This window comes from Dryobates pubescens, chromosome 33, assembly GCF_014839835.1.
Source record: "Dryobates pubescens isolate bDryPub1 chromosome 33, bDryPub1.pri, whole genome shotgun sequence".
NCBI lineage: Eukaryota > Metazoa > Chordata > Aves > Piciformes > Picidae > Dryobates > Dryobates pubescens.
This window is the reverse complement of record NC_071644.1, coordinates 2,033,568-2,043,821: the sequence shown is the minus strand read 5'-3', so window position 1 is coordinate 2,043,821 and position 10,254 is coordinate 2,033,568. Positions and strand designations below refer to the sequence as shown.

The 10,254-nt window shown below is 54.8% G+C and overlaps 1 protein-coding gene across 1 annotated transcript; it reads right to left on the bottom strand.

Moving 5' to 3' along the window:
• Window positions 1-3,026: 3,026 nt before the first annotated feature.
• NECAP2 (NECAP endocytosis associated 2) lies at window positions 3,027-8,295 on the bottom strand. Its single transcript, XM_009911337.2, has 8 exons — window positions 8,178-8,295; window positions 7,329-7,429; window positions 7,120-7,224; window positions 6,651-6,732; window positions 5,415-5,523; window positions 4,469-4,646; window positions 4,243-4,330; window positions 3,027-3,559 (listed from the first exon to the last, which is right to left on the bottom strand). The coding sequence occupies exons 1-8, from the start codon at window positions 8,282-8,284 to the stop codon at window positions 3,511-3,513; spliced, it is 819 nt and encodes a 272-aa protein (XP_009909639.2). The 5' UTR covers window positions 8,285-8,295; the 3' UTR covers window positions 3,027-3,510.
• Between the last annotated feature and the right edge of the window lie 1,959 nt (window positions 8,296-10,254).

The following is a 10,254-nucleotide window of genomic DNA, read 5'->3' as shown; positions in this document are numbered from 1 at the left end:
ATCGGCTCTGAAACATCCCGGCTCTCAGCTGGGTTTGCCTCACTCACTGGCTCTGAAACCAAACCACTCAGCAGCAGCAGGAGTAGAAATAAAAACCCCCAGGTGCTGCTAAAACAAATCTAGGAAGGGTTCAGGCTAAATAGGTAAGAAAATATTTATTTGCTTCAAGAGGAATCTCAAGCCCAGCTCTGTCAAAGAGAGGACTCCCTTCTGTCCTGCATCACAGACAGGAAATGTCCCCAAGAGTAAAAAGCTGTCTTCAAAAGAGGGGAGGAAATGTTCTGCCTCCAAAAGAGGGGGGAGGGAGAAAATGTGGTCTTTGGAGGTGAAGAAAAGAGATCATCTGTATTAACATGGGGGGGGGGGGGGGGGGGGGGGGAATCTGCCTTCAAAAGAGGGGAGGGAAACATTCTGTCTTAAAAGCAGAGGTGAAGAAACATCTGTATTAAAATAGAGGAGGGGGAAATCTGCCTGCAAAAGAGGGAAAACATTCTATCTTTAAAGCAGAGGTGAGTAAAGATCTGCATTTAAATAGAGGGGAAAAATCTGCCTGCAAAAGAGGGGAGGGAAAAAATCAGTCTGCAAAAGAGGGGAGGGGGAAAAATCTGCCTTCAAAATAGGGAAAACAGTTTGTCTTTAAAGCAGAGGTGAGTAAAGATCTCCTGCATTAAAATAGAGGGGGAAAAATCTGCCTGCAAAAGAGGGGAGGGGGAAAACCTGCCTGCAAAAGAGGGGAGGGGGAAAACCTGCCTTCAAAATAGGGAAAACAGTTTGTCTTTAAAGCAGAGGTGAGTAAAGATCTCCTGCATTAAAATAGAGGGGGAAAAATCTGCCTGCAAAAGAGGGGAGGGGGAAAACCTGCCTGCAAAAGAGGGGAGGGGGAAAACCTGCCTTCAAAATAGGGGAGGGGGAAAATCTGCCTTCAAAATAGGGAAAACAGTTTGTCTTTAAAGCAGAGATGAGTAAAGATCTCCTGTATTAAAATAGAGGGGGAAAAATCTGCCTTCAAAATAGGGGAGGGGAAAAATCTGCCTGCAAAATAGGGGAGGAAAAAATCAGTCTGCAAAATAGGGGAGGGGGAAAATCTACCTTCAAAATAGGGAAAACATTCTGTCTTTAAAGCAGAGGTGAGTAAAGATCTCCTGCATTAAAATAGAGGGGGAAAAATCAGCCTTCAAAAGAGGGGAGGGGGAAAATCTGTCTGCAAAATAGGGGAGGAAAAAATCAGTCTGCAAAATAGGGGAGGGGGAAAATCTACCTTCAAAATAGGGAAAACATTCTGTCTTTAAAGCAGAGGTGAGTAAAGATCTCCTGTATTAAAATAGAGGGGGAAAAATCTGCCTGCAAAATAGGGGAGGGGAAAAAATCTGCCTGCAAAATAGGGGAGGGGAAAAAACCTGTCTCCAAAATAAAGGAGAAAACCAAAATAATCTGACTTGGAAATAAAAGAGGGAAAAATCCATCTTCGATGTAGAGGAGAGGGAAAAATCTGTCAGCAAAATAGGGAAGGAAAAATTCAGTCTTCAAAATAGGGGAGGGGAAAAAAAATCTGTCTGCAAAATTGGGAAGGGAAAAATTCTCTCTCTCCAAAAGTAGAAGAAGGGAAAATTTGTCTTTGAGTTAGGGGTGAGGGGGGAAAAAATCTGTATTAAAAGAGAAGGAAAAATTCTGCCTTCAAAATAAAGGAGGAAACAAATCTGTCTTTGAAGTAGAGGAGGAAACATTCTGTCTGTAAAGTGGGGGTGGGAGGGGGGAGGGATCTGGTTTAAAAGTAGAGGAGGGGAAAAATCTGTCTTGAAAATGAAGGAGGGGGAAAATCTGTCTTGAAAATAGAGGGGGGGAAAAATCTGTCTTGAAAATAAGGGGGGGGGGAATTCTCTCTTGAAAATAAAGGGGGAGGAAAATCTGTCTTGAAAATAGGGGAGGAAAAACTCTTGAAAATAAAGGAGGCAAAAATCTGTCTTGAAAATAAAGGGGGGGAAAAATCTGTCTTGAAAATAAGGGGGGGGGGGGAATCTCTCTTGAAAATAAAGGGGAGGAAAATCTCTCTTGAAAATAAAGGGGAGGAAAATCTCTGTCTTGAAAATAGAGGGGGGGAAATCTCTGTCTTGAAAATAGAGGGGGGGGAAATCTGTCTTGAAAATAGAGGGGGGGGGAAATCTGTCTTGAAAATAGAGGGGGGGGAAATCTGTCTTGAAAATAGAGGGGGGGGAAATCTGTCTTGAAAATAGAGGGGGGGGAAATCTGTCTTGAAAATAGAGGGGGGGGGAAATCTGTCTTGAAAATAGAGGGGGGGGGAAATCTGTCTTGAAAATAGAGGGGGGGGAAATCTGTCTTGAAAATAGAGGGGGGGGAAATCTGTCTTGAAAATAGAGGGGGGGGAAATCTGTCTTGAAAATAGAGGGGGGGGAAATCTGTCTTGAAAATAGAGGGGGGGGAAAATCTGTCTTGAAAATAGAGGGGGGGGGAAATCTGTCTTGAAAATAGAGGGGGGGGAAATCTGTCTTGAAAATAGAGGGGGGGAAATCTGTCTTGAAAATAGAGGGGGGGGAATCTCTCTTGAAAATAGAGGGGAGAAAAATCTGTCTTGAAAATAGAGAAGGAAAAAACCTCTCTTGAAAATAGGGGAGGAAATGATCTCTTGAAAATAAAGGGGAGGGAATCTGTCTTGAAAATAGGGGGGGACAAAGTCTCTCTTCAACATAAAGGGGGGGGAAATCTGTCTTGAAAATAGAGGGGGGAAAATCTCTCTTGAAAATAAGAGGAGGAAAAAGTCTGCCTTGAAAACAGGGGAGGAAAATCAAGGAGGGAACAAAACTGCCTTGAAAATAAAGGGAGGAAAATTCGTCTTCAAAATAGGGGAGGGAAAATTCTGTCATCAAAGTAAGGGAGCAAAACCAAAAATCTGCCTTCACAATAACCCAGGGGGGTGGAAAAAAATCTGTCTCTGAAACAGAGGAGGTAAAAACCCCTCCAGCTTCAGAGCAAAGGAGGAACCCCCAACTCCCAGAGCAAGAAGCGAGGCCTGTCAGCCCCCAGCGGCAGCAGCTCCACTCGGCGCAGGTTTAAGTGCTCCAAACCCCCCTGAGGTGATGCTCAGGCTGGCTCTCAGCTGTGAGGTGAGTCCAGGAGGATGCTCCCTCCACCAGGGAAGGATTTAGCCAGCAGTGACATCTCCAGGGAGGTTCTTCCTGCATAAACCTTCAGTGAGAATCCCCTGAATTGTGAGCCAGAGTCCTGCTGCTCCGAGCAGTGCCCAAGGGGAGGTGACAAAGGCAACCAGGGGAAGCCTCCTGAGATCCTGGTGGGTAACAAAAGCTCCTCCAGAGGGAGGGTGCTGTGTGGAGTGTTTTAAGGCACAGATTTCTTTGCTCTCTGGCACTGTTGCAGCGTTTTGCTACCAGAGGAGGGGATTAAGGGCAGGAGTGGGGCATCCCAAAGCCCCTGCTTTGGTCCAGAAGGAATCCCAATGATCCCAGCACCCAGAGGAGAGCAGCTGAGGGGCCTGGGTTAGAACTGAACCCAGCCTGCATTTCCCTGACTCTGGGAAGAAGGTGACCTGGAGGGGGAAACAAAGAAGGTTTAGAGTCTGCAGGGGACTGTGGGACACAAGAAGGGAGCTGGGCAGCCAGAAGGGGGGCCTCTGGGGTCACCCCAAAACTCCCCCCCTGGACAGGGCAGTGAGGGGAGACGAGCATGACACCAGTGCTGGGAGGAAGAGGAAGGCATCACCCATGGAGCTGCACTGGGGTATGGGAATTCAGTCTGGAAAAGAGAAGGCTGAGGGGAGACCTCATTGCTCTCTACAACCCCCTGAAAGAAGGCTGGAACCAGCTTCCTTTTTTCAAAGGAACAAATGACAGATCAAGAGGAAATGGCCTGGAAATGCCCCAGGGGAAGTTTAGGTTGGACAGGAGGAACAATTGCTGTCCTGCAGGAGTGGTCAGGGACTGGAACAGGCTGCCCAGGGTGGTGCTGGAGTCCCCATCCCTGGAGGTGCTCAAGTCATGTGTGGCCATGGTACTGTGGGACATGGTTTAGTGGCCATGGTGGTGGTGGCTTGAAGGTTGGACTCCATGATCTTAGAGGCCTTTTCCAGCCCAAAGAGTTCCACACCAAAGGGGAGTTTGGCTGCAGCAGAGCCCCCAGCCCAGTAGAGTTTGCAGCAAAACCAGTGGGATTTGGGGGGGTTAACAGTGTGGGGATCCCCCAGGTCACAAACAAACCCTCCCAGGGCCTCACCCTGAAGCTTTGGTGAAGTCTCCCCAGATGTCAGCGGCGGCAGCAGAGGGAGCAGCAGCAGCAGGCTGCGGCCAGCACAAGAGGGAGTCTGAAGTCAGAAAGAGAGCAAACACACACCAGGAGTTACTTCCCACTCTTACTCCCAGCTTCCCATTCCCTTTTCCCAACTCTGATGGACGAAATGGAGCCTGAGAAGCCTTGCAGTGCTCGTTGTGTGACCACAGACCTGTGATGGGGGTGCCTGGGAGCTGGGTGGGTGCTGAGAGCGGTGCCGGCCGCGCTGCAGAAGGACAAACCGCAGGGGAGGATTTTCCCCCAGGAGGTGGAGGGAGCAAGCTCAGGCCCCCAGGACCTGCAGGACGTGGTCTGGGGTTCCCTGTCCCTCCTTCTTTTTTCTTCATGTTCTGAAAGAAGAGAGGGAGAGTTGGGTGGTGCCATGTTTAAATCCAGGGTCGGAGTGTGGCTCCTCCCAGCCAGGGCTCACTTCATCTGGGGAACAAAAAGCTGCTGTGCTCTGATGTCCCCGGGATTCACAGGTTGGTAGAATGAGTTGAGTTGGAAGGGACCTCAAAGCTCATCCAGTTCCAATCCCCTGCCACGGGCAGGGACACCTCCCACCAGCCCAGCTTGCTCAAAGCCTCATCCAACCTGGCCTTGAACACCTCCAGACTGGGGGCAGCCACAACCTCCCTGGGCAGCCTGTGCCAGAGTCTCCCCAGCCTCACTCCCAAGAGTTTCTTCCTCATCTCCAGTCTCAGTCTCCCCTCTCCCAGCTCAAAGCCCTTGTCCCTCATCCTGTCACTCCCAGCCCTTGTCAAAAGTCCCTCCCCAGCTTTCCTGGAGCCCTCTTCAGGTACTGGAAGGCTGCTCTGAGGTCTCCCTGGAGCCTTCTATTCTCCAGGCTGAACAGCCCCAAACTCTCCCAGCCTGTCCCCACAGGGGAGGTTCTCCAGCCCTCTGCTCATCTTTGTGGTCTCCCCTGGACCCACTCCAACAGTTCCATGTCCTGGATTGGTGAACCCAAGATTGGTTTTGCCCCACAGATGCCCTCCACAAACCCAGAGACCCAGTTCTGTAACTGGGAATCCCTCTGCACATCATTTCGAGGTGAAGCTGCCACTGCCTCTGGTGCCAGCCCAGGGCAGGAGCAGATTCAGCTGGGGAAGCCTCACCGCAATGTTGAGCTTGATGGTTTGTCCCTCCTTGAAGCCCAGATCCAGCTTGGGGCCCTGCTCAGGGTTCTCAGCCTGTTTGGCCAGCTCACTCTGCTGCCTCACCCACCTGCAGGAGTTAAATAAGCAGAGAAGGACAAGTTCACAGCCAGCCTTTGGCTCCCCTAGACAAATCATGGCCAAGACACAGAATCACAAAATCCCAGCATGGTGTGGTTGGAAGGGACCTCTGGAGCTCCCCCAGCCCAACCCCTGCTCCAGCAGGGCACCCACAGCACCCTGCCCAGGGGCACAATGCCCAGGGGGGGTTGGAAGCTCTCCACACCAGGAGACTCCACAACCTCTCTGGGCAGCCTGCTCCAGGGCTCAGCACCCTCACACCAAACAACTTTCTCCTCTTGCTCAGCTCCAACCTCCTGGGTGCCAGTTTGTGCCCTCTGCCCCTTGTGCTGTTGCTGGGCACTTACAAGAGTCTGGCCCCAGATTCTTGCCCCCCACCCCTTAGCTCTTGCTGAGCATTGCTCAGCTCCCCTCTGGGGCTGCTCTTCTCCAGGCTCTCAGCCTTTCCTCCTCACAGAACTGCTCCAGGCCCCTCAGCAGCTTCAGAGCCTCTACTGGACTCTCTCCAGCTGTTTCCTGTCTCTCCTGACCTGGATCCAGGACTCCAGGTGTGGCCTCAGCAGGGCAGAGTAGAGAGGGAGAACCTCCCTCTGTGACCTGCTGGCCACACCCTTCTTCCTGCACCCCTACACCCCTTCTTGGCCATGAGGACACACTGCTGGCTCATGGGCAACTTATTGTCCCCCAGCACTGCCAGGTCCTTCTCTGTGGAGCTGTGTCCCAGCAGGTCACCTCTCACCTGTACTGCTGCAGGGGGTTGCTCCTGCCCAGGGCCAGGACCCTACACTTGCCCTTTCTGCCCAACCCTCCAGCTTGGCCAGGCTTGGCTGAACACCAGCCCAGGCTGAAGAGGAGTCAGCCACTCCTTTCAGTCCACTCTGTGCCCTCAGCCAAATCCCTGACATAGATGTTGAACATTTGTGAGAGAGGAAGAGCTGCCTGCACAGAGGCTGTGCAGAGGACCAGGCATTTCCACCTCTCGATGCCACAGCTGCCTGCTCAAGCACGACAGCAGCTCGTGGCTTCCTCTCCCACACCACTTCCAGGGCACATGCACAAGGGGGAAAAAAATAACAAAACCAAGCTGAGGGGCCACAGGGAGAGGCACAAACTCACTTAAAATGGTCTTGGAGGGCTACATTGAAGTCAAAAGCATCCCCTCGGTCGACAAAGCCGACGCCGATGAACGCCCGGCGGCCTGGGGAAGGAGGAAGAGCAAGGGCTGCAGTCACGAAACGCTGCCACATCCCACACACCCTCCTGCCTGCCACCTCCTCCAGCTGGAGATACCCTCTGGAGGCTGAGATATGGGACTGGAGATAGCTTTAGCTGGCTGGCTGCACACACAGGCTGAGCAACACCAGGGAGGAGTCCTCATGCCAAGAGCGAGCGGCCAAACGCAGCTGGTGAAGGACGCAGCGCGGCTGCTCCTGGCACCGAGATAATTGTCCCTGTGCCACCGGAACACAGGGAACATTTAGCCCTTGACAGCAGGAATCCTTCACAAGCAAGGACAGGGAGGGCACTGGAGGCTTTCTAAGGTGACTCCCCCAGCCTGTCCCCAGCAGGGGCAGCCAGCCAGTACCGTTCCCATCCTCGATCCGGATGACGAAGTATCTGCTGGAGTCGGTGACGCTCTCCACAGCGATGCCAGGGAACTGCTCCACTGGTGCCTGGGCATAGAGCTCTCCTGGGAGAGAGAAACAGGGGTGGCTTAACACCAGGGTGTAGCTGCTCTGCACCATCTTCTTCCTCACCGAGAGGCAGGGAGCTGCTGCTTTGCTTTCTCCTCACCCGAGGTTTTGTCCTCCAGCTTGATGAACGCGGTCTTGCCCTTGGCTGTGATGCGCAGGCGGCCGCTCCACACCGGCTGCTCCAGCTGCCACTCTGCAGCTCTGCAGAAAGAGGAAACAGCCACGGGGGTCTGAGCTGCCTCTCACACCCCAGACAGCACCATCGACCTCCTGTAGTGCGTCACAGAGCTCAGCTGCTTGACTCTCCTACTGACAGCACCGAAGTGGCACAAGAGAGAACCTGCTGGCACCTGTGCTGGCTGTGGAAGGAGGCAGGTTCATCGTGACAGGTCTTGTTTCACCCCAAACCAGCCAGGCCCCGGCAAAGCCAGGCACAGGTCCCAGCAGGGACTGGGCAAGAATAACACGAGAGGTTTCACTTCCCTTTCTGCAGGATCTGCAGCTCGAAAGCAGCTTCCCAGCGGTGCTGAGGTGCCTTAGCTACAGCCTGGCTCTGCCAGGGCAGCCTGAGGAGGGAAGGGAGAGGTGCCCCAAAACAGGTGGATGGGTGGAGCACCCTTGCTGAGAGCGTGAAGTTGAGACAGGGGCAGAGGCACCTCACGAGGGTCAGGTCCTGCTGCCCCACAGACGCTACGGGGAAGGGGCAAACCCCTCCACAGCCCCATGACAGGTGACCAGACACCCTCTGGGGACCCAGGGGACAGGCCCTGTGCAACCGAAGGAGCGGACAGAAGTCCCACACAGCGCGACAGGGCCCACGGGGAAAGGGCAGATCCCAAACATCCCACGGAGAGGGCACAAACCTCCCCGAGCCCCATGACAGGAGGCCAGCCAGGCTCTGGGAAGCGGGACACGGGAGCAGGCCCCGCAGGAGAGGGGGAGGCCGCACCTGTAGCCGCGGTTGGAGGCCCGCGGCGGGACGCGGTAGACGTGCACCGCCGGTTTCACGCACAGCACCGCTTCGTACTCCTCCTCCGCCGCTGCCATGGCCGCCATCGCGGCGCCGCTCCGCCCGCCCCTGCCGCTCTGCCCCGCCCCGCCCCGCCTCGATGGTGCCGCCCCTTGCCCGCGGGCGGGGCCAGGAGGAGAGGGAGGAGACGCTTCCGTACGCACCGCCGCCGCGGCGCCCCCTGGCGGCCCGGAGGCTTCTCTGCAGGGAGGGGGCAGCTGGAACTTGGAAGCGGGATACGCTGGTGGGGAAAGGGAAAGACTGCGGCCAGCTCGCAGGCCGGGCTCTGGCAGGGATGCTGCCAGCCAGACCTGCTCCTGCAGCAGTTTTCCTCCTCACTTAGCAGCTCTCGGCCACTAAAAATCAGGAGTTCGCCTGTTTTGACACAAACAAAACCCAAGCAGTTAAAGACATGAATTCAAAGGCAATCGGTGCCAGTGGGAGCTGCCAGCACATCCTGACCCCTCCTCCTGGGTCAGACTCGGCACACCTTCTCCCGCGGTTAGCAAGCAGAACACCCGAGGTGGGGAGTCCAGAAACGAAATAAAATAACTGAACTAAACCTAAATAATTCCCAAATCACTTATTTCTCCTTCACGGTGAGAGGCAGCACAGGCACAGCTCATCTGGGTCCCCACGAGCAGTGCCACTTCTTACCCTCCTCAGGCTACACTCCCAAGTAAGCCTAAATCCCCAGGGGACAAAGGGTCAAAATGGTTAAAATTCTGCCTTTTGGGGTAAAAATTGGCACAATTCCTTCTAAGCACTCCCAAATTCCACACTTCCAGTGTGCACTTGCAGCCCAGAAAGCCAATCACATCCTGGGCTGCATCAAGAGAAGTGTGGCCAGCAGGGCCAGGGAGGGGATTCTGCCCCTCTGCTCCACTCTGCTGAGACCACAACTGGAGCTCTGGGTCCAGCTCTGTGCCAGGAAGGCTCTGGAGGTGCTGGAAGGTGTCCAGAGAAGGGCCACGAGGAGGAGCAGAGGGCTGGAGCTGCTCTGCTGTGAGCACAGCCTGAGGGAGTTGGGGTTGTGCAGGCTGGAGAGGAGAAGGCTCCCAGGAGACCTCATTGTGGCCTTCCAGGATCTGCAGGGGGCTGCAAGAAAGCTGGGGAGGGACTTCTGAGGGTGTCAGGGAGGGATAGGACTGGGGGGGATGGAGCAAAACTAGAAGTGGGGAGATTGAGATTGGCTGTGAGGAAGAAGTTGTTCCCCAGGAGGGTGGTGAGAGCCTGGCACAGGCTGCCCAGGGAGGTGGTGGAAGCCTCCTGCCTGGAGGTGTTTGCAGCCAGGCTGGAGGTGGCTGTGAGCAACCTGCTGTGGTGTGAGGTGTCCCTGCCCATGGCAGGGGGGGTGGAACTGGCTGAGCCTTGGGGTCCCTTCCAACCCTGACAGTTCCCTGCTTCTACCAATTTTACCTTCCTGAGGAGCTTTTCAAGGTCCCAGTCGCACCGGGAGCTTAAGCTGCCATGCGAACAGCCCTCCTGCAGCAGCCCCGGGGAGGGATGGGGGGGGCGGGGGGGGGGGGGGGGGGGGGGGGGGGGGGGGGGAGAAGCAAGGGCTGAAGTCGGTAAAAGTTTAAAGACATTTATTTTAAAATACCATTTATAAAAGGGGCTCTTCCCGGCGCAGGGCTGGGGGGAGAACAGGCAGCTCCCAGCTTCCCTCCTCCGCCTTCCCCCGGGGGGAGGAAGGAGCTTCCCGCAGGAACGGCGCCGAGCCCTGCCCGCGGGCCGGACGCATCCTGGAGCACCGGGCTGGAGGAACCGGGAGGTTTCGGTGACGGAGGAGTTCAGTGCCGGTGAGGAAGATTTCGGTGAGAGAAACGGGAGGGGGTTTTGGTGCCGGAGACGACGGTTTCGGTGCTGGAACGGGGGAAGGAGTTGGGTGCGGGAGGGGACGGCGCCTTTACCGCTGGCCCAGCTCGACCCGGAAGGGGGTTGGGTTTGGGGCGTTTTGGCCACCCAAAGCTATTGTCAGTAATAATTAAGGAAAGGCGCGGTGACTACGGTTATT

What these genes read in the sequence shown, in the direction of transcription:
- NECAP2 (XM_009911337.2), bottom strand. Translation starts at nt 8,284, where the DNA reads ATGGCGGCCATGGCAGCGGCGGAGGAGGAGTACGAAGCGGTGCTGTGC. An exon ending in GCCTCCAACCGCGGCTACAG is followed by an intron (nt 7,430 to 8,177) that starts GTGCGGCCTCCC and finishes CTCTTTCTGCAG; the next exon opens with AGCTGCAGAGTGGCAGCTGG. An exon ending in GCCCTCCAAGACCATTTTAA is followed by an intron (nt 5,524 to 6,650) that starts GTGAGTTTGTGC and finishes TAACTCCTGCAG; the next exon opens with GTGGGTGAGGCAGCAGAGTG.